This window comes from Pteropus medius, unplaced genomic scaffold (genome assembly GCF_902729225.1).
Source record: "Pteropus medius unplaced genomic scaffold, Ma_sr-lr_union100, whole genome shotgun sequence".
In the NCBI taxonomy this organism is placed as follows: Eukaryota; Metazoa; Chordata; class Mammalia; order Chiroptera; family Pteropodidae; genus Pteropus; species Pteropus medius.
Genome location: NW_024353909.1, coordinates 792308 through 813163, shown reverse-complemented (window position 1 = coordinate 813163; position 20856 = coordinate 792308). Strand labels below are relative to the sequence as shown.

The 20856-nt window shown below is 46.1% G+C and overlaps 1 protein-coding gene, 1 long non-coding RNA gene and 2 pseudogenes across 2 annotated transcripts in view; 3 read left to right on the top strand and 1 right to left on the bottom strand.

The window, feature by feature from the left end:
- CDH3 (cadherin 3) overlaps positions 1 to 14702 on the bottom strand; it is a 39618-nt gene extending 24916 nt beyond the window's left edge. Inside the window, exons 1-2 of the mRNA XM_039852013.1 lie at positions 14572 to 14702; positions 14239 to 14353 (exon numbers count right to left, since the gene is read on the bottom strand). Coding sequence (XP_039707947.1) covers positions 14239 to 14353; positions 14572 to 14631 — 175 coding nt within the window. The 5' untranslated portion in view covers positions 14632 to 14702. The remainder of the gene's footprint in view (positions 1 to 14238; positions 14354 to 14571) is intronic.
- On the top strand, positions 2485 to 3357 carry LOC120593958 (hydrolethalus syndrome protein 1-like; annotated as a pseudogene).
- LOC120594031 (uncharacterized) lies at positions 3446 to 3566 on the top strand (annotated as a pseudogene).
- Positions 13805 to 15469, top strand: LOC120593959 (uncharacterized). The gene is made up of 2 exons (XR_005650471.1): positions 13805 to 13984; positions 14289 to 15469. It is a non-coding gene; the product is annotated as an uncharacterized LOC120593959 (long non-coding RNA).
- Positions 15470 to 20856: the final 5387 nt, after the last annotated feature.

The window sequence follows — 20856 nt, the reverse complement described above, 5'->3', positions numbered from 1 at the left end:
ACAAATCTGTCCTTACTGCTATTGCTACCCTCTGTTAGGGATTGGGATAGGAAGGTACAAGGGGAAAGCACATGGAAGTGCCTTGAAAGAAGATTCTGGTGTTTTTCTGAATAAGACTACATAAAAAAAAGGTTCACTTACTAAGAAATACAGATGAAAAGGGCAAGTATTGAGGAATATTTGGGAAATGGGTGCTGCTATATATTGTTAGATGATGGGGGAATGTATATGGGCTCAACTTTCCTGGCAGTTAAGCCTTACACAAGCCCTTTGACCCAGAAATGTGCCGGAAATCACCCCAGATATGACAAAACCATAACTGCAAGGATATTCATGACTGTTGCTTAAATAGTATAAGAAAAAGCCTCGACGACTTAATTTTCCACAGACTTCTTAATTATGTGTGCTATGAGTTGCTCAAATGTCTAATTCATAGCCTTAAATAGCATAAAAGAAAACCTTTCAAGGAAAAACAGTGCTCTGCTGGGGGTTGGGGGGAGAAACAGGTCACGAAACAGCCATTTATAGTTTATAGCCTGCTCCTGACAATTATAACATAAAGTATTAATATTTTTATTCTTGAGAGATAGGGGGAGAGGGAGAAGGAGAGGGAGGAGGACAGGGACAGACAGACAGGCAGACAGATATGGCTGAGCCTTGGCTGCAGCAAGGCAGACTAGCTGTCCCCCAGAACCAAATGTTCTTCCAAGCAAAAGAAACCCAGGCTGGTGGCAGGCGAGCAGGACCAGCTGGAGCAGGCCAATGAGGCGAGGCCATGAGGCATATCAGGAGCCAAAGGGCTCAAGGCCCGATTTGAATGCCCCAGGAGTCACCCCAAGGCATGCCGGGAGGTAAATCGCTCAAAGAAGCTCCACGTGCCCTGCCAGAGCCGCTTGGTGCCCTCTGAGAAGCTAGACTCTTCTTCCCAAAAGCCAAGAGGCGAGTAAGCAGACCCACTGCCCTGGAAGTGTTCATGATGATTTGTCACAAGATCATGATCTCCAGGGAGGCCAAGGAGTTGAGCATCATGCTGGAGCTGAAGCACTTGATGGAAGGCATTCTATAGTGGCCGCCAGCGCAGCAGTGGCTTTACAGAGATGACCAGCTGCTGTATGACAGCCTGACCCTGTGAGTGTGTGCCTATACCTGCCCCCACCTACGCACTGTTCAACCTGGATCTTCTCGCAAATGGGGCCAACAGGGCATTGGAGGCCCTCGGCATGGACCCCGCTCCAACCCACAGAAGTATAAGATGAAGCTGGATTGTTAGGGAAGCAGGGCCGGAGGGCGAGCTGCAGAGCAGCAAAGCAATGGGACTGGGGTCTTCTACCTCAGATCGGACACCCTCAGTGAAGACTTGGTTAGGGAAGTGGACCTGGAAGATCTATGGAAAATGTTCATTTGAAAAGATAAAGGTCCTTTATGGGTGATGACCTCCATTTTGCTTATTTTCCAGGTTTTCCACAGTAAACGTTTGCAGTTAAAATGAGATGTTATGATTTTTCCCTCCTCTGGTTAGAAGAGTTATGTGGTAACCCCACGTTGTTGACAAGAAAAAAAAAATTCTTTCTAGAGGAGTTAGTCTTGCCTCTCCAGAAAGCTCTTTGGAAAGAGCTGCATTACCCAGATTCCTCCTTACCCTTGGGAGCTGGATCCTCTCTTAAAATCCCCAGAGAGAATCCCAACTGGGTTATACTCTATAGCACCCTAGGTGTTTGGAGCCCGGCTCACTCAAAGCTCAGCATGAGGTGTGCTGTGTGGCTCACTGGTTCCTACCCTCAAGGACCACAGCAGAACAGAGATTCCAGTGATCAACCTAGGAGAGCAATTAAGGGGCTGGCAGGTAAAAGTTGCCATTGGCCCTGCATCCTTGAGCAAGTCCTTTCATATTTAACCCATGTAAGAGTGAGCGTTCAACAAATGTAAGCCCTTATTAATTTCCATTCTCTAAAATGGAAATACACACACACATACCCAGGCTCTGGTTAGGGCCAAACAAGATATGTTGTGCTTTTTTAAAGCACAATTAAGTATTAAAAACCAGGGACAGTGATGTAAAAAGCAAAACCAAAGAACGGGTCATCCAGAATCCTGATGTGAGCAGAAAGCTATAAATGGATGAATGACTGAATTAATGAATGAATAAAAAAAGGATCAGTGCCATAGAAGCAAGCATTGGAAATCAAATTCAAAATACCATGCTTCTTTCATTCACATCTCAACAGTTTATTCCTTTGTTTTAGATCCTCTCTCAAAGAGATACATTTAGCTCTTCAGTGGCCTTCATATCACAGAGTAATGGTTCCCAAACATAACTGATAAAATTACTGAGAGACTTTTAAAAAAATCCAGACTCCTTGCTTCCAGCCCACCCATCCCTTCTACTCGATCAATATCTAGAGGTAGAGGGGAAGGCAGTTCATTGGTTTTTTTTAAAGTTCTTGATTCTCTCATTTATTTCTTGTAAGTAGGTAAATTGATATGGCTGTTTGAGGGCACTTCAGAATATTCATTTAATGGATCCAGAAAAACAAATGTTACTGGCTGCTATAGTTTTCACCCATATCTGTGCAGGGCAGCGTTAGGGAGATATCAGGTGAGAAGGCCAGTCTATCAAATACGATTCCTACAGCACAGCTTCAGTAACCCCAGACCTGTTCTACCTGTGCAACTACAGTACACACGTGCAGAAAGTAATGTCACTTCAGAAACAGTCTCAGAGGTTTCCCAAAGACTCCAAAAGCCAGTGATGAAGAGAAAGGGGCTACTAGGAAGCCAGGTGGGGAAGTTTTAGTGACACATGAGTCAGTATCAGTGAATCAGAATCTGGTACAGAAAGTGATATAGATTTCTGGACTTAAGAGAAAGGTTGATGAACCCACAGTTCCAGAAAGACAGAGAATCTCTCACTGACATTTCAGAAAAATTTAACTTATCAAATGCCAAGGTCATTTCTCAGATCAGCTCATACCCCATCTACCAAGAGAAGGAATGGGCCCTCCAGCTTATGAACGAGACCTGACTGTTACCAGCTGACCTAAGTCCTTTACTCTCCCAAGGCTGGACCAGTTAAGCTGGAACCAGTGCAAGGTAGACCAGGTAGCTCGCTATTTTGAGTCTAAATGAGACTGGGATTCAATGTGGTTACCCGGAGAAGATCATAGGAAGGATTTATGCTGAGGTGTCTGAGAACAGATGCTTTCTCAAGCAGAACCCCAATCCAAGCCTCAGCACATATATGTTCCAAACAATTATCTAGTACTGACTAAGAAAAGATTTGCCCTTTGTTGGGGTGTTTGTTGTGACCTTGCAAATGGTGTCAAGCCCAAGAAGCTTCCCTTCCCTCTTTCTCCTTAAGTCTTTTTTTACCTGCCCTTACTTTCACAAAATTGTTTGGAATAACCTGGTTCTTTATATCTTTCCTTTTATTTAAATAGAAACAACTGTCTATGGCCAGGCCACCCTGAACGTGCCTGATCTTGTCTGATCTCGGAAGCTAAGCAGGGCTGGGTCTTGTTAGTACTTGAATGGGAGACCACCCCTAGGAATACCAGGTACTGTAGGCATAAACAAACAAACCAACAACTAACTTGAAAGCTCACAGAACATTAAAGAGTAAGGACTTCACCCATCATTGCTCTTTACTAGGTATATATCACACTGGTATCAGATACCACTGAACTGCCAAATTACCTCTCTCAAATCCAGCAATGTAAGAGAAATCATGCCAGAGAAAGAAAAACAGACCTGGTCTTTCTCTACTTGTCAGATTAGTAAGCGAAGTCAGTACTATTTCTGTTCTATAATCTTACCTTTGGTCAATGTGAGTTGCTGTTTTTATTAGTGTGGTTTTAAAGTTGCTGGGTACTAAGCTTATCAATTAAAGAATTTTGGAAATTAAAAAAAAAAAAAGAAGAAGTTTATAATCGTCTTTATTCTTAGCCTAAATATGAGCCTTTTTCGTTTTCAGTGAATGGCATATAAAGCACTCTGTTACTCAAACCCCAAATCTGGATCTCAGAAGCAGCCCAGAGTACTTGGGCTCAAATTTTGGTTCCACCACTGAGTTTGGGGAAGTTTGTTTCCTCACCTATAAAATGGGAACGATGCTAACAATATCTACCTCAGTTAAATGAGTTAATATTTAGCTCAGTGCCTGGCACATGGTTAGTTGGCCTCATCTTCCTAGACCATTTCTCCCTCAGATACCCCCTCTCCCAGTCAATCACCAAGACTCATGCCTCTCCATCTCGACCCCCACTATTTGGTACATACTACATCATTTTTAGCCTAAGTGAGTGCAAAAATCTCCCTTTTAAAAAGAAATCTTTTAAAAATGCAACAGATGATACATTTGAGAAAATGAAATAAGATCGGTTCCTTGTTCAAACTCAATGACATGACATTGTGTTAAGGATAAAAAACAAAATAATGTGCTCAATCCCTATCTCTACTGTCTAGCCATATTAGCTCTCTTTTTAAACGCATCACAATCTCTCCATCATCGGACCTTTGTAAATGCTGCTGCTTCTATCTAGAACAGCGTCTTCCTATATTCCCACTCCAATTTTACCCAGGTAACTCCTAACACCTTTCAGATCCAAATCTAAAAGTTACTTTCTCAGAGAAACTTTCCCTCAACCCTCCCAAAATAGATCAGTTTCCCCTGTTAAAAAACTCTCCTAGCTTTATGTAAATTCCTTCCATAGAATTCATTACAATTTGTAATTATGTTTACTTGTTATTATCTAATCACCTATCTCCCTTTCTAGTCTCTATCATGCCCAAAGGCAAAGACTGTGTTAGAATTTGCTCATCACTGCATCTCAACACTTAGCACTTAGCACAGTGCCCGATACAAAGTAGGGGTTCAATGAACTATGAAAGTCCTTTGACCCAGCAATTTTGCTTCTAGGAATGCATTCTAAAGAAATATGTGTACAAACTTGTCCAGCTGTAACAATACTATTATTACCACCACGGACACCTAACATTTATTTACTTCATGCTTTTTCATACACTATTTAATCCTCACTATAGCCTTATGAAATCACCATTATCATCTCTACTTTATAGATGAGAAAACTGAGGCATAGAGGTTAAGCAACACACCCGTTTCCACAATTAGTAAGTAGACAATTTAACCCAAGCATAGTGGCGCTGGAACTCTAGATCAGACCCTCTCTACATTATAATAGTTATATTTTATGCAGATTTCAATTATAGAAATGTGAAATGGTGCCATAAATATTAAGTTTCACTTTGTATGCAGAGTTTGAAGAGATGCAAATCTCCAAACGAGGAAAAAGTATAAAAAGTCACATAATTTCAAAACTGGAGAGACCAGTGAATTTTAAGCATCCCCCTAGCTCCCTCACTCCGCACACACACACTTCACACATGTTCGTTCATATGAGAATGTAAGTCTTGAATCATGGGAGTTATGAACTTTATCAGGTTCTCAAGAATGCATCTTTTACATCGATGCAACCATGCTGCACAAGACTGTGTATTGCAGTAATATTTGGGTTTAAGAAAAAACCCGTAAGTCCCTCTTGGGGGAAAATAAGACCAGAAATGAGTATCCTCTTTAAGAATGGAAATCAACGTTTATTCAGTACAATGCTTGCTAACTAGCTTTTGAAATCTAAAGAAATCTTGAGAGAAAAAAATGTATTTTTGCTTTGTCACATTCTCAAGCTCTCAACACTCAAGAAAAATAATGAAAGTGCTAATAAATGTGATAATGTACTTCCAAGTTATGCAATTTAGAATTTTTCTTTTTGGTCATTTTAAATGCTTTTGAAACAGATAATTAAGACATAAAACAATGGTTAGTGTGAAAACTAATGATTTTTAAGTGGTATAGTAAGCTTATTAAGCTTACAGCAAAGCCTGTCTTGAAGGTATTATTCAAACATAAAAGCGTAATTTATCTAAATGGGGTTAAGATGAAAAATTCATTTGATCCTTTTTCTACACGAGTCTTTCCTAAAAAGGTGATTCCTGATAGATTTCTAAAACTCCAAACACTTTACAATTTCTATGTTATCTCCTCCCCACTGCTACATCTTTAAAGATAAAAATAGGGATCGGCTACATAAATCTTGGTTTATCTACCATGTAGAGGACCATGGAGCTGTTAAAGAATGAGATAGTTAGCAGTCTGGAAAGAGGCCTGATTCAGTAAGTTAAAAAAACAAGTTGTAAAATAACGTTTGTAGGCATAAAGTCCAACTCTTGTTTTAAAAATTCTTGTATGCATTCATAAGTTTTTCATAAAGAAGAAGGTCTATAAGGATTCACATTAAGCCATTAACTATGCTTATCCTTAGGGAGTAGAACTAAGGAAGAGAGGAACTTTCATGTGCTTACTTCTGATCTGCTTCTACTGAGAGGCAGTGGAGTTAAAACTCAAGCTGTTTAGATTTAAATCCAAGCTCTGATATTCACCAGAATATTTGGGGCAGCTTAAATTAACCTCTCTGGCCTCAGTTTCCTCATCTGTAAAATCGGGATAACAAAAGTACCTACTTCAAGGGATGTCATGGTGATTAAACAAGCTGTATATTTGACTGAAAAACATGGTTTTTACAGTGAACATATATTCATGTATTAATGTCAAATCCCAACCAACCAGCCCAAACCTACATAAACAGTATAAAATAGTATAAATGGAGGAGAGTATGATAAAAATTAAAAGCACCCTAGGCAACTTTGATACTTAGTCAAGCTTGCAAATTACTGAGGCAGAGGCCAAAGGCAGGAGCACACCAGTTGAAGTGTGGTTGAGTCCCAGTTGGGGAATGCAGAATTCTGTAAGCGGAAAAAGACCATAAAAGACAAGAAAATAACAGGTCTTAAAGCCTTGGTGGCAAGCCCCAGCTGAAGCCGACTCCACAGGAGAGGGCGGGTGTGGGCTTGGCGTCCTGTTCTGGCTTGTGTGTGGAGAGTCCACAGGTAGCTGTCTTTTCTCCCTGCCTGAAGCTACAACAAGATGGGGCTCGTTGTGAGAAAGCAGCCAGCCTTCAGCAAGACACCAGGATGGTGGAAGAGCCCTCCAGCCCTGCGCTCTAAATTGAATTAGCAGTCCACCTTCTCGTAGCTCCAGGGCCGTGGAGGCACTTCCCGACAAAGGACAATTAGAGACTCAAGGCTGAGGATCTGGGACCAGAGTAACCTGCCTCAGGCCACATAGTCTGGGATCAGAAAGCAGGCCTCTAACCCCATTTTCCCTTGCCTGTGCCCAGGTGTTATGCCGTCGGGCCAGTCCACACTGCTGGGTTGGACAAGAGTCTGAAGAACTTCTGAATGGACCTGAACTGGGGGGTGAGGGAGAGTAAGGAATACATTATGGTTCCCAAATTTGGGGGAAGAATAGTCTCAGAAAAGTACACAGTTCTGGGTGAGCAAAGACTTCCTAAAGGTAATGCGAGACCCAGAGGTCGGAACCCCTGGGCAAGATCAACCTACTTCTAGTCTCCAACACAGGTTTAAAGTTGCTTGGTAAGGGAGAGAGAATTTCGAACTCATCTTCTATGCTCTTAGATAAGCAAAAGTGGGGTTACTGAGATTGAGGGGGAAGAGGAAAGCCTGGGATGGTGCCTCCTCAGCCTCATCTCCCCATCTAGCCCTTGAGATGCTTACGAGTCCTGAGGGAGAACAGCTCTCTCCTCCCTAGGGTTCTGTGTAGCCCGGAGGCTCTCATGTAGGGGAAGCAGCTACCAGTCCTCCCACTTCCTGGCTTGTGGCCCTGGCTTTGAGTTCAAAGATAGGGTAAAGGGAGAAAAAAAGGCATTCATTTGGCTTTCTTTCCCAAGATAAGGAATCTGGGTTCACCGAGCAGGCAGCAAGACCCTAGGACCCCAAAGTTCAGCAGGACCATGGCCACTGCAGCCCAGAGGGGATTCTGTCAGCTTGAGGAATTCGTAGCCCACTGATGTTCTAGGTAACCCAGAACCACAGGAGTGCCCAGATTCGGCTAGAGGAAGAGGAGGGGGACAGAGTATACCAAGCTACTTCACTCTGAGCAAAGTGGGGGAGGTCCTTGATGCTGGGGAGGCGTGGGGTGAGGAGAGGCAGAGGATAAACAGCCAGAAGCAGACTGTCTGCTATCAGGCAGTTGCTACTGAGCAGGGTATCTGGACCCTCCCTTTCCCCCACTACATCCTAAAAGGCAGGCCAGGAGTCAGATAGAAATGACCCCTCCCCTTAACTTCAGCTCTTGGTGATTAACAGAGGCCTGTGGAGGGGACAGGAATTCAAAGCTCTTGGATCAGAAGTTAGTTAACTATTTCCAATCTTCCTTCAGCTTGGCTCACACCCTCTTTCCCTCTCTCACCCTCCCAAAGGGTTAGTACCTCACACTTAGGAGTCCAACTTTGGTTCAAACCCTAACTCCACAATTTACTAGCTGGGCGACCTTGAATAAGTTATAAGTTACAAGGTTAGGGTTCCTATCCAGTTAAATCGGACCTATTCCACCCTCCTCATGGGGCTATTAGGAGGATTAAAGGGGCTTATTATATAAAGTACATAGTGTAGTTTCTGGAACTTAGTAAGCTCTTGGCAAATGGTATTTAGGTTGTGCTTTGTTTTGTTGGAAAGACCTACCTCACCAGGCCTGTTGCCTGGGCTGACAATGCCAGGTAACTAAATGAAACGAGGGAGAAAATACAACTGAGGCTGACAATGTCCATATCCTCAGGTCTGGGAAAAATCCAGAAGGGGGTCGAGAAGGGATGCTGGAGGTGGGGCCCAGTGTCCTGGTTCCAAAGGAGACTTCAGAGACTATGGCCTCCAGGGGGCACTGGGACTTCGGCCATATCTCCTGCCTTTCCCAAACTCCTTGCTGCCTCTGTGGAGACAAATCCCAAGCTGGGCTGGACCCCGCCTTCTTCTCCTCACTCAATACTCTATGGACCAGCCAGACTACACATAACGAAGTTCCTGGAACCTGTGTGATGTTCCCGTGTCAGGAAACTTCCTGCCACCTCTCATGGCCCAACCTCCTTGGCGAAACTCTTCCCCAGCCTCCAGCTTGGACATCCTGGTTCAAGCCTCCACTTTCTCCAGGTCCTCCCCAGAACATGTCAGCAGCCCTTCCTATGTGACTCTGTATTTTCCCTGCCCCACCTCCCACTTGGCACACACACACATGTAATATATATTCATGTACAAATATATTACTTGTCTTTCTTCCTCCACTAACAGGTAAGTAGCCCACAAAGCCTGGATATATTTCATGTTTTGTTCACTAACGTACCCCTGGCAACTAGAACAGTACCCGGGACTTAGTAGGTACTCAGTAAGTATTTGCTGAAGGAAGGATTCACTATTAAATTTGCCTGGGGACTGATCTAGACTTGACCACCTTGGCCATGAGGAGGCTGCTGTCCATCCACACACTGGCCAGGATAAAAATCTTCACCCAAGAAGAAGACCTCACCGAAGAAATTCATGGCCCTTTCCAGATTTCTGTTCTACTTTGAGGGAAAGTAACAAGCATTAGTTTAAGGGCAAATAAAGGGAAGGATTTCTCCCCCAAGACAAAGGACAGTTACCAAGGACATAATAAAGATTTGTTGTCTCTAAGCATAGGGCCAAGTGAGAAGCAAGAATCCAGAAGGTATGGGCCTGGTAAGGAGACTGTTGGGGGAGAGGAGTGGTTAAATCCAGAAGAAAAGCTACATCAAGACAGAGAAAAGCTGACTTCTCGGTACCTGCCCACAGTACTGAGAGCCTCAGTTAACCCAGCAATTATGCTCCCAGGTACGTACCTAACACATCAGGTATACAGTTTACCAAAAGACCTGAACGATACTGTTCACAGCAGCACCAGTAGTTATAGCCAAAAAAAAAAAAAATGGAAACTCCTCAAATGCTGTCAACAGAACTGTTGATAGTCAATCACATTATGACTTCTGTATGACAATGAGAATAACTACAACTACATCCAGAACTATGCAGGCAGTTCACAATATCCAGTAAAGAAGCCAGATCCAAGAGGATATTCCCTATGAGTCTTTTACATAAAGTTCAAATACAGGCAAATTATGGTATTAGAAGTCAGAATAGTGGTTTTCTTGGAGGCAAGGTAGAGAATGGGAAGGAAGGGGCATCTGAGGTGCTGGTAATGCTGTTTCTGGATCTGTGTGCTACGTACATGGGTGTTTTCAGGGGTATTCGAGTAGTATACTTATTTGGACACTTTTCTTTCACATGTTATTTTTCAATAACAGTATTTCTCTAGATAGAGACTGTTCGGTCTCAGAACCAAAGCCTCAATTGATTCAGGCAGAGGAGGCCCTTCTCTCCCTCATTCTCCTCCATTGCTTTCCAAAAGCTTTTTGGGGCAGAGCACATTTCCAGCCCCAGAAACTCACTACTCATCATAAGCCATGCTTCCTCACATAGCAAGAGGTAAGGGCACCCTGCACTGGGTAACCTAGGAACAGTGCCATGTGAGGAGGCGGTAAGAGAGACCAGAGGTTTGAGACTTGCTCCCCAGGCACCAGCTAAGTGATGTGCAACAGGCTTTGACAACCAACCATCTTCTGCTGCTCAGCCAGGAAGGCAGCCAAGCAAGCTTGAAGCCCCAGTTCTCAAAGATTCATTCCTCAGAGGCAGATTTTTCAGGGATCTTGGAATCCCTGGGATTAAATCCTGGCCTTAGTGTTGACTGCCCCCCATGACCTCACACCAAGTTCCTTATCCATATTTTACAGCTAAGGGGAAGTTACCATCACCTGCTTTGCAAGGCAGTCATAAGCATAAAAAAAAAACTAATATGAGGCTGTAAATCCTATGGCAGGGACTTAGTTTTGTTCGTTGCTTTAGCTGCAGTTCTAGAACAGTGCTTGATACATATAAATGCTAAATGTTTACTGAAAGAACGAAACAGAGAGCACAGCCCAGAATGAGGGCTCCAAAACGAGACACAATTTTTACGCAAGTTGAAATAAGCAAAACCACTGAAATTAATTTATGCTCCGTCAGATTTATTACTTAGAGTGTCTTACCAAAGCTAATGAGGGTTAGCTTTACTCTTACCCAAACGCTGACTAAGGGTGAGGTGAACCTGCTGAGGGGCCAGATGAAGTACTAAATTTTTTATTGTAATTAAGCTGCCTCTCTCAGATGTTCACTGTTAAGGATGTATAGATCACTTTAGGTCACCTCTTCTTTGCCATTGCTTCAGATTGCCACCACGCTTGAAGGTAGGCAGACCCCAGACTGTAGCCTTGCGCTGGGGGAACATTTCTGTTCTACCTCCCTCCACATTAACCTCCCACTCTTGGTGTAGGCAAGCCCAGGTTCCCCTGATCCAAGCCCCCATCACTAGGACACTTACAGACTGTATCCAAGCCAGTTTCCTCTACAAGAATGTTTCTGGAAAACTCTGTGATAGATGGGAATAAATGATTAAATGCTCTTGCATTTAGGGGGTTGCTGGTGGTGCCTGGGATTTGGTGCACCAATATCCCACTTTATTTCATCCACCTCCCACTCTCTGATAGTAAAAACTAACAGGAAAACTTAAGAGTCTGAAACTTCCATTCAAGTCCCAGCTGGTCACTGCAGTGATGAATTTGATGAAGCTACAACCACTCAGGTTTCATCTGTAAAATGGGCAGACCTTCACAAGATTGTCATGACTCATGCAAATACCCACTGGGCATCCTGTTAAGTACCAGGTCCTAAGCATAAACCTAGAGGTAAAAGTCATGTCTATGAAGCTCAAGGAAGCTCACGAGCTATTTAGCTGAGCAAATTGAACCCATTAAACTTTTCCTCCATTTCTTCACCTTTAAAACCTCCAGCAGGTCTGAGATGCAGGGTTTCTGAAGTCCTAACTCTGAGATTAAAAGCTCAACTTGTTTAATATTTATCTTACCAGCTTCAAGAGAACGTCGGGAGGATAAAGCAAGCTCAGAGTTGTAGAAGTGCTTTGAAGAGGAAAGAGCACATATACACAAGGTATTAATTATATCAGATAATTTCTTTGAGCTCAACTTCATAGACACCTGTGATATTCATAACCCAGGGGAGAACAACAGAGGCAGTTGTTCCTTGGCAATATGGAAACTGTTGTCTGCTTGGCCAAACTTGAATTTGTATGTCCCCTCAGGATAACCCTTTCAACAGGGCTAGATCCATCCCGTGTATTGAGGACAGGGAACTGGGGTGGAGGTAGGGAGGTAGAAAGTTGTCAGTAGCTGATGACTAAGGGGAGAAATACCAACATTTATCAGAGTATCTCAATTTATTGGAACCAATTGGGCCCAGAAACTGCTTTTACTTAAAAAAGGTGGCAGCCTGTTTCATGGAAGTCTGCTCTTAGAACCAGTCACATTGCAGGGAGGCTCAAGATTAGCCAAGAACATGAACCCACCCTTTGTTTTATAACCCAGGTGTGCTCCTGGCATGAACCTACCCCTTTCACAGCCATAAACTAGACATCCGAGAAATCGAAATTTTCTCAAAAGCTTTAAAATACCTGACGTCACCTGGAAGTACTTGCCAACCCGACCATGAAATCAAGATGTCACCTGGAAGTACTTGCCAACCAGACCATGAAATCGAAAACCTGATCACTGCTTCCCCGCAACGACCTCAAGCATAGTGAAGTGACAGTTAATCTGATAATTCTGGCTTCAGTAAGAAAGATAAGGCACAGACAACACTCAAAGCCATAGCTTGCTTTCTAAGACTGTAGTCAGAGAACTTGACAATGAGGGGGAGGGGTACAGATTTGGCAGCACTCTGGTTAGCAATAAAGCTTCCTCAGGGAGCCGGAATTGGATTTGGGGCCCTGCCCAAGTTAACATTTTTACAGGATGGCTGAGCTGCAGTTTGTTAGCCAGTTAGTAATAAACCCATGTGCAAGAATTTTAAGTTTATGAGGCATGGCTTCCTAATGCCTCTCCTTGGCTCTCTACAGCCAAGAGTTTAAAGAGCCTGGACTAGCCTGGGTGTTAATTGTTTCTGTCAATCTGTAGAGTTATTTGGGAAAAGAAGAAAAGAAGGCTACAGACTCAAGGCCCCCAATCCTCTTTTGAAGAAACAAAGGACAGCCATTCTGTCCCCAAGACATCTGCAAGCTGTGGGAATTTGTACCTGGGGTGAGGGGTAAGCTGATGGGGGCTGAGGAAATGCTAGGGGGCAACATTTCTTGTTTTGAAAGCCAGGAAAACCTAGATCCCCTCCCCAGAAAAATGCATACAGTTCTTAATTTTATGTGGTAAGAATCCTCTGGAACCCCGCCCAAGGATCCTGAGTTATACCTCTCTTTAAGAACTTGAGTTTGGTCCGGTGGAGAACCCCTCTCCACACAGACACACAGACACACACACACACTCCTGTGTGAAGGGAAAGAGGTCTCCATCAGCTGGCAGCTGCCTGGGTCTCATAACACACTGGTTCTCCGCACCAAAATTGCCTCAAGTTTCTGAACTGGCAGGGGGGTAAACAAGTAATTGAGAGATCAAAAACGTGCTTTGAATCTCCCATCCACCGCCCCCGCAGCTCTAGACCTTCCGACTTGAAACCCCCACTCTCCCACGTGCCCTAACATTCCAGTCCCAAGACACTGGAGGGGCGGGGGTGTCCCCAGTGCGCGATTGGCCCCGGCCCAGGTGTGACAGACCCAGTTTCCAGGCAGGCTGCAGGGGCGCAGACCCTCCGGGAAGGGCAGGGTTAAGAGTGCATTCCAGCCGCCGAGGAAGAAGGGGGGCGGGGAGCGGAGCGCGAAGAAGAGAAACAGACCCGGTCTGTCTGTCGGAGACACAAAGCACGGTACACAAAGGGGGCCCGAGAGGGGTGAAGGGGCTGCCCGGGGCACGGCTCATCCCCACACCTGCGCGGGGGCTAGGGGAAGAATGTGGACGGCGCATTCCTCCGCTGGGGCCAGCGGGGGAAAGTCTCCCCCATCCCGGCTGAGTGAGGAGCTCAGCCGCCCTGCACCCCAGAGGAGGGAGTCAAGGTAAGCCACGGCGCCGAGGCAAGAGGGGCTGAACGTCAGAGGGCGCTATGCACTCTTCCAATCAGCCACCCGCACCCATCCCTACCCCCGAGATGCTTTATGCGCCTTCCCCATATCTAAGGGTGCGCTAGGATCCCCCCGCCCCAGCCTGGGTATACCTCGCGCGGGCAACACCTGAGAGGACCACGTGCGGTTTCCACCCGCCCCGCGCCCTGCGGTTGCACGGGGCGAGCTCCCAGAGGGTCTTCTCTTACCTTTTCCCGGCGCCCGGCCGGGCTCGAACTCCGCGCCTCCCGTCCCCAAGGTCACTTCGGCACCCCGGAAGCCCGTCTGAGACGACTCGGAGGCCGCGCACCGCAGCCAGCAAACCTGTGCCCGAGGGAAGATAGAGGAAAGAGGGAGGTTGGGTCACAGGCGTGCCCAGCTCTGAACGAGCATCCCGGGATTCCTGAAAGGGCTTCCCAGGCTACCGTGGCCTCAAGGAGCCCAGGCCCGCGCTTCCCAGACTCCGACGCCATCACCGCATGCGGACCCCGCCCGCCCTCCAGGGAGCTTTCCCGTCCGGGCAAGGCGATGCAATGGGGTACCTGGAGTAAGAGTAAGAGGTAGAGGAGGAGGGACGCGAGAGACCCACTAGGGAGCCCCATGGCTGGAGAGAGGTGGGTGAAGAGGCTGCCGCTACCGCAGGCTAGTGCTCGGCTAAGCTCTCCGCGCCTCTGTGAGCATCGCAGCTCTCGGGAGCCTGCGGGAGGAGGCCAGGTGAGCGCAGGTAGGTGCTGATTGGTCCAGTGCCGCAAGGTCCCGCCCCTTCGCAGGTCGGGCCGCGGCTGGCGTAGTCCAGGCACCCGCGAAGCCCCTCTAGTCCTCCCTCCTGTGCTCTTTCGTCTTTTCGGGAGCTGCTCCCAGCAGGGACTCAGCCCGTCTTGCGGGTTCTGGGTCCGAGAAAACAAAACAAAACAAAACACAAAAATCCACCCCACTCCTCAGCCGTCGCAACACGCGAAGAAAAATATTTGTCTTGCGGCTATAGTTTGGAAAAGTGGAGAGGCATCTGAGCCAGAGAAAGAGGCGCCGCATTCATGTTCTCCTGAGGCACTGCTGTTACCGAAAGCTTTGAAGGAGGCGGGTGTGTCCGCCCCACGCCCGACTGCAGCGGGGTTTGCCTCCCGCCTCTTTCTCCACCTCCCAAGCCAGCCGGCTCCGAGCACTTGGAGGATCTAAAGCTGGCAGTGAGTAGCAGTGAGTCGCGTGGAACGGACCGCGTTATAAAACCTACTGTAACTTGCAGAAGACCATTACTTCTCATGCACAGCCAAACAAATGGAGGCTGAGAGAGAAGGTCCTAGAGTTTGAAGCCGTGGTGGTGCCAAAGGGTGCGAGGTAGAGGGGTGGTTATTAGCCCCATTATCTCCAGCAACAGCCCCCCGCCACCCCCGCTAAAACGTAACACTTTCTCAAACTAAATAAAGGCACTTTTAAAACGCGGCTCTTTTTATTGGTCTGAAATGCTGAATATAATCTGAGTAAAAACTGCGTGCTGCGTAAAGCAGCCTTCCATTGAGCCTCCCGTGGGCACAGCGCTCCTTCACCGGTGCTTACTGGGTGACAGGCGGAGGATCTGAAGTGCTTTCCCCTTCGCAGCATACAGGTGGGCACAGAGACTGTCCCTAGACCCAATCGCTCCACCCTGCACGCCCTCTCCCCACCCTCTTGTTCTCTGATGCCTCTCCCTCTCCTTCCTCCTCCCCAGCTCAGATGTAGGAGTTCGAGGAGGAGAATGAGTCTCTAATTATAGATTCTTTGGCCCTCAAAAACTAACCTGGCGGCCTCCTTGTCTTTCCCACTACCAGGCCTGTGGCTAAAAGGAGGGACGGACTCCGCCGAGACCCAGGGAGTCTCTCTCTAGTGGCCCTGGGACGCACCGCCTGCTAATAGGCAGGTTGCACCACTTATTAGCGCTGTGGCCTAAGGAAAGTGAAATAACCCCTTTGAGTTAGTCTTGCATGCATCAAGTGAGGGCTATTGTGACATCTGCCATCAAAAGTACTAGGATTAAATAAATTCATACATATAGACGAGGATTAAATTAACACGTTTAAACGCTAAACTCAGTACTCGGCATAGAGCAAGTGCTCAAATGTTTCCTGGTATTATTGCTTTAGGATACGGCTCATTTGTCCTCCTCAGCCTCCAAAGCTGTTTCTCTCCTCCGTAGCACTCTTACATTTCCCAAACTAAGAGAATGAGAAACGCTGTAATACTTCAATTTCACGGTTCATGGTATAGGGAACAATTGGCATCTGGTATCACCGGAGTGCTCGATTATCCGGCCTGGGGTCCCCGCAGGTGGGGGTTGGGAGTTGGGGATAAACAAAGCGCTGGAAAAATCAGAGCAACAACTCAACTCCCCCTCCCGGTCTCTTCGCTCTTCTGCAGGGGGCGCTCTCCGTGCGGAAGGGGAGATTAGATACCCGCGCAGGCACACGACTTGCCCGGGAGGTCCCAGAATGTACACGTGGCCTTGCCTATCCTCGCCTCGCAGGTTCCCCTTCGCCCTCCAGGAGCCAGATGAAGCCATTAGGCGGACAGTTAAACACAAATGAGCCTGGGGATACAGGCCTTAATTAAGTAAACACTCGGCTGGAGAGCTGTTAGGCGCGCTCATTTCCGCCTCCTTCCAGGGCACTCAGCATTCCGGGCGGGGGGCGGGGGGAGAGGAGAGGAGAAGAGAAATTGAGAGTCAGCTCTTCCGCCTGCAACTTGGACCACATTGCTGTCTTCGTAGCTCCCTTGTCGGTCGTTCGCTAGTTCATTCATTCATTTAATATTTGCCGGCTATGTGCCAAACACTAGAAATACAATACTGAACAAAACAAACATCCCTGCACCCCTGGACCTTCTATCCCACAGAGTGGGGGTGGAAGGGAGTCGAGGAAAATAAATAAGTAAATATAAATTATGTTAGATAATATGTGTTGTGTAGAATAAGAACAGACTGGGAAGTGCCAATTCAAGGACAGAAGGTAGGGTTAGAAACTGTAAATAAAGTCATCTAGACGGTGTTTCTATAAGGGTTTAGCAGGAGACAGAATCCAGGTTGAGGAGGGGGTGGAATTCAGTTCTTGCTGAAGGGGCTAGTACAGCGGTCTGCAACCATTTTGGCACCAGGGACGTGTGCTCCTATGAGAATCGAATGCCTGATGATCTGAGGTGGATCTGAGGTGGTGATGCTAGTGCTGGGGAGTGGCTGCAAATCAGATGAAACTTTGCTCCCTCACCCACGGCTCACCTCCTGCTGTGCAGCGGGTTCTTAGCAGGCCACGGACAGGTAGACAAATGGTCAGGGTTCCGGGAACCGACAGGGATGCTGAACAACAGCAGAAAGGCATTACAGCTTTGATGACTGAAAGGCAAAGGTGGCAAATAGTGTCATTGGAAGTCCCGGCTTGGGGAAGAGCTGTAGAATGAGGACCACCCCTCACAAATGCAGCTGTGGTCCCAGAGAGACAGGGCCTTGACTCAGAGCAGAACAGGGAGGATATGGGGGAAAAAATACCCAAACATCTCTTTCCTTTTGCCCTTGCATCTCCTGGCAGTGGCTCCCGTGGACCAAACCCACGCAGAAGCCAGAGGGCAAGAAAGCCTAGGCAGTAGGGTCTACAGGTGTCACTCTCCCCAAGCACAGCACAGGGTGGAGAAAAGTAGAAAATGGATAAAGGGTAGATGAGCAATTGGGATGCCCAGAGGCCTCATTGAGAAATGAACATTTAAACAAAACCAGAGGGAGTAAAAGAGCAAGGTATGCTAAGGATATTTGAAGAAAGAATATTCCAGGTAGAGAAAATAGGACAAAGGGCCCGAAGCAGTAGAGAGATTACTTGGGACAGAAAAAAAAGCCAGTGTGGCTGGAGCAGAGTAAGCAAGTAGGAAATGAGTCAGATTTGGGAGAGTGGGAAGCAAATATTATAGAGCCTCATAAGTCACTGTAAGAACTTGGACTTTGAGTGGGAAGGGAGGAAGGCCCTGGAAGTTGTATACAGAGGAATGATGTTGGGAAGACTGCAGAAGATAAGGGCAGAAGCAGGGCAATCAGTTGGAATTCTTTTGCAATCATCCAGGCAAAAGCTGAAATGGTTTGGTTCAGGGTGGTCACTGTGGAAGGGGTAAGAAATTATGAGATTAATAAAAATAATAAGTGTTGGTAAGGATGTGGAGAAATGGGAACACTTGTGCACTGTTGACGGGGATGTAAAACAGTGCAGCTACTATATGGAAAACAGGATGGCAGTTACTGAAATAATTAAAAATGGAATTGCCACATGATCCAGCAATTCTACTTCTGGGTAAATACCCTAAAGAACTGACAGCAGGGACTCAAACAGATACTTGTACATCCATGTTCTCAACAGCATTATTCGCAATAGCCAAGAGATGGAACCAACCCAAGAGTCCATCCACCGATGAATGAAGAAACAAAATGATTAGTAGGTACAGACTTTCAGTGCTGCAAGATGAAAAGAGTTCTGTGGTTGCATGGCAGTGATGGCTGCACAACCATGAGAATGTATGTAATGCTGCTGAACTGTCGGTTTGTGTATTTTACCATAATTTTAAAAATCACTAAAAAAAAAAAAAAAGAAGTGATCAGATGCTGGATATATTTTGAAGGTATTGGCCACGAGATTGGCTAAAGGTTTGGATATGGAGTGTGAGATACAGAGAGGGTTAAGGATGACTCCAGGGTTTGGGGCCTGAGCAACCATTAGGATGGCAATGCCATTTCCTGAGATAGGGAAGGTACATGGTAGTGGACGCTATCAGAGTGCAGCTCAGACCCCCTGGGATTTCTTTGATTATTTCTTAGCTCCCCTCTTTGGCTTCTGTGTACTGACACCCCTAGCATCTAGCACCTGTGACCCTTCAGAGACCTGCCCTCCTGCTGTAGGGATCCCTTTGCACTTGCAAGGGTCCCTTTGCCTCTCCAAGGAGTTTGCTTACCCCTGCCCTTAGCCAATGACCAACTGATACAGGAGTGTGGAAGCCCAGCTCCCTTCCCCCCAGACAAACTCCCAGTGGTAAGTTATACCCACTGGCCCCTGGAGGATCAGGGTAAAGCTTTCCTTCAAGGACTTGCTCTGAAATCACACCCTTGCTCAGCTTCTTGCCTTCTTTATCCTGCTGCTTCTACTCCTTTACCTGTTCTTCCTGGGAGCCCTTCTTTAATAAGTCATTCAGGCACATGAATCCTTGTCTCAGGCTTGGCTTCTTAGACTCAGAGGAGATGTCTGGCCTGGGGATATACCTTTGTCACAATGAGAAAGCGTCAAATCTGGGGGCAATATGTGGAGAAAGAAACCAAGGTAGAACCCTGGGCCTCCAGGGCCTTCCCAACCCTGACAGAGCATGGCCTTCTTAAGCAGTCAGAACATTCATACTGCCCCTGACACACTCCACCCAAACAGGGCTGTGATTCTTTGTCTTTTTGCTTTTTCAAAAAGAACTGCACCTTCCCTGTGCTTCTTGTCTGCATTTCACATTTAAACATGTGTCACTTACTGCCCTGTGGAATCTCTGGCATCCTTACTTTCCTCTGAGTGTTTTCCTGCCTCGCTCTCCATAACATTTTTCCTACCTCCATGAACAGGTCCTTGGGGTCATGGATTGGGACTATCAGAATATAATTTCTCCAGATTTCCATTACAGCTCCCAACCCGGGAACGGCCCCGTGGCATCAAGTTAGTCTATAGACCTGAGTCTGACTGAATCTTTCCTCTGAAAACGACTGCCTGGGTGAACTGGGGTGAATTATTTAATCTTTTCAAGTCCTCTGGAACTAGTAATTTCTATCTAATGTGTGATTGTGAGAATTATCCCAAACTGAACCCCTGACCTTCCCCCACAAACCTGCTCCTCCCTCATTCTTTCCATCTCAGCAAAAGGCAATTGGATCCGTCCAGCAGTTCAGCCTGAGCCGTCTTTCACTCTCTGACTCATCTTCTACCACTTGCTCACTCTGTCTCTCCCACACTGATCTCCCAGTGGTTCTCAGAATGCACCAGGCATGGGTGTGCTCTGCCTCTGGCAACTCTACAACTGTGCTTCCGTCTGCCTGGATCGCCCTACCCCAGATGTCCCCCTGCCTCTCCCCTATTCCGTCAGGTCTCTGTTCAGATGTTGTTCCTCAAAGAGACCTTTGTTGACCTTCTGCATAAATGATACTCTCCCATCACCTTCTTTCCCCGCTTTACCCAGCTTTTATTTTTTTTCAGAGCTCTGATTACACCCTGATTTACTAGTACATATATATATATTTATTTTATTTTATTTTATTTTATTTTATTTTTTTGAGAGGAAACATACAGTAATGATCAAGAGCAAGGACTCTGGAGTCACACTGTCTGGCTTTGAATCCTGAATCCAGTCCTTTCAAGCTATGAGACCTTAGGCAAATAACTTTCAACTCCCTTTTGCCTCAGTATCCTCATGTGAAAAATGGGATTAGCATAATAATACAACTCATAGGTTGTGAGTTAATATTTGTGAAGCACTTTAGAACATAGTAAATATGTATTCATTAAATTATGTTTATCGTTGCTCTCTCCTTATTGAGTGAATCCTTTGTGAGAGGCAGGGATTTTTGTCTACTTTGTTCACTGCTGTACCCCCAGGACATAGAAGAGCCTGGCATAAAATAGATATTCAAATATTTATTGAATGAATGAAATAAATAAGATAACTGTTGAGCATCTAGCAGGGTGCTAGACTCATAAAAGCAAAATCAATATGGATTCCCTGACCTACCTCACAGAGCTGATGTGAGATCCAATGAGCTAATAATATAGGGGAAAAGGTTTTGTAAAGTGTCATACAAA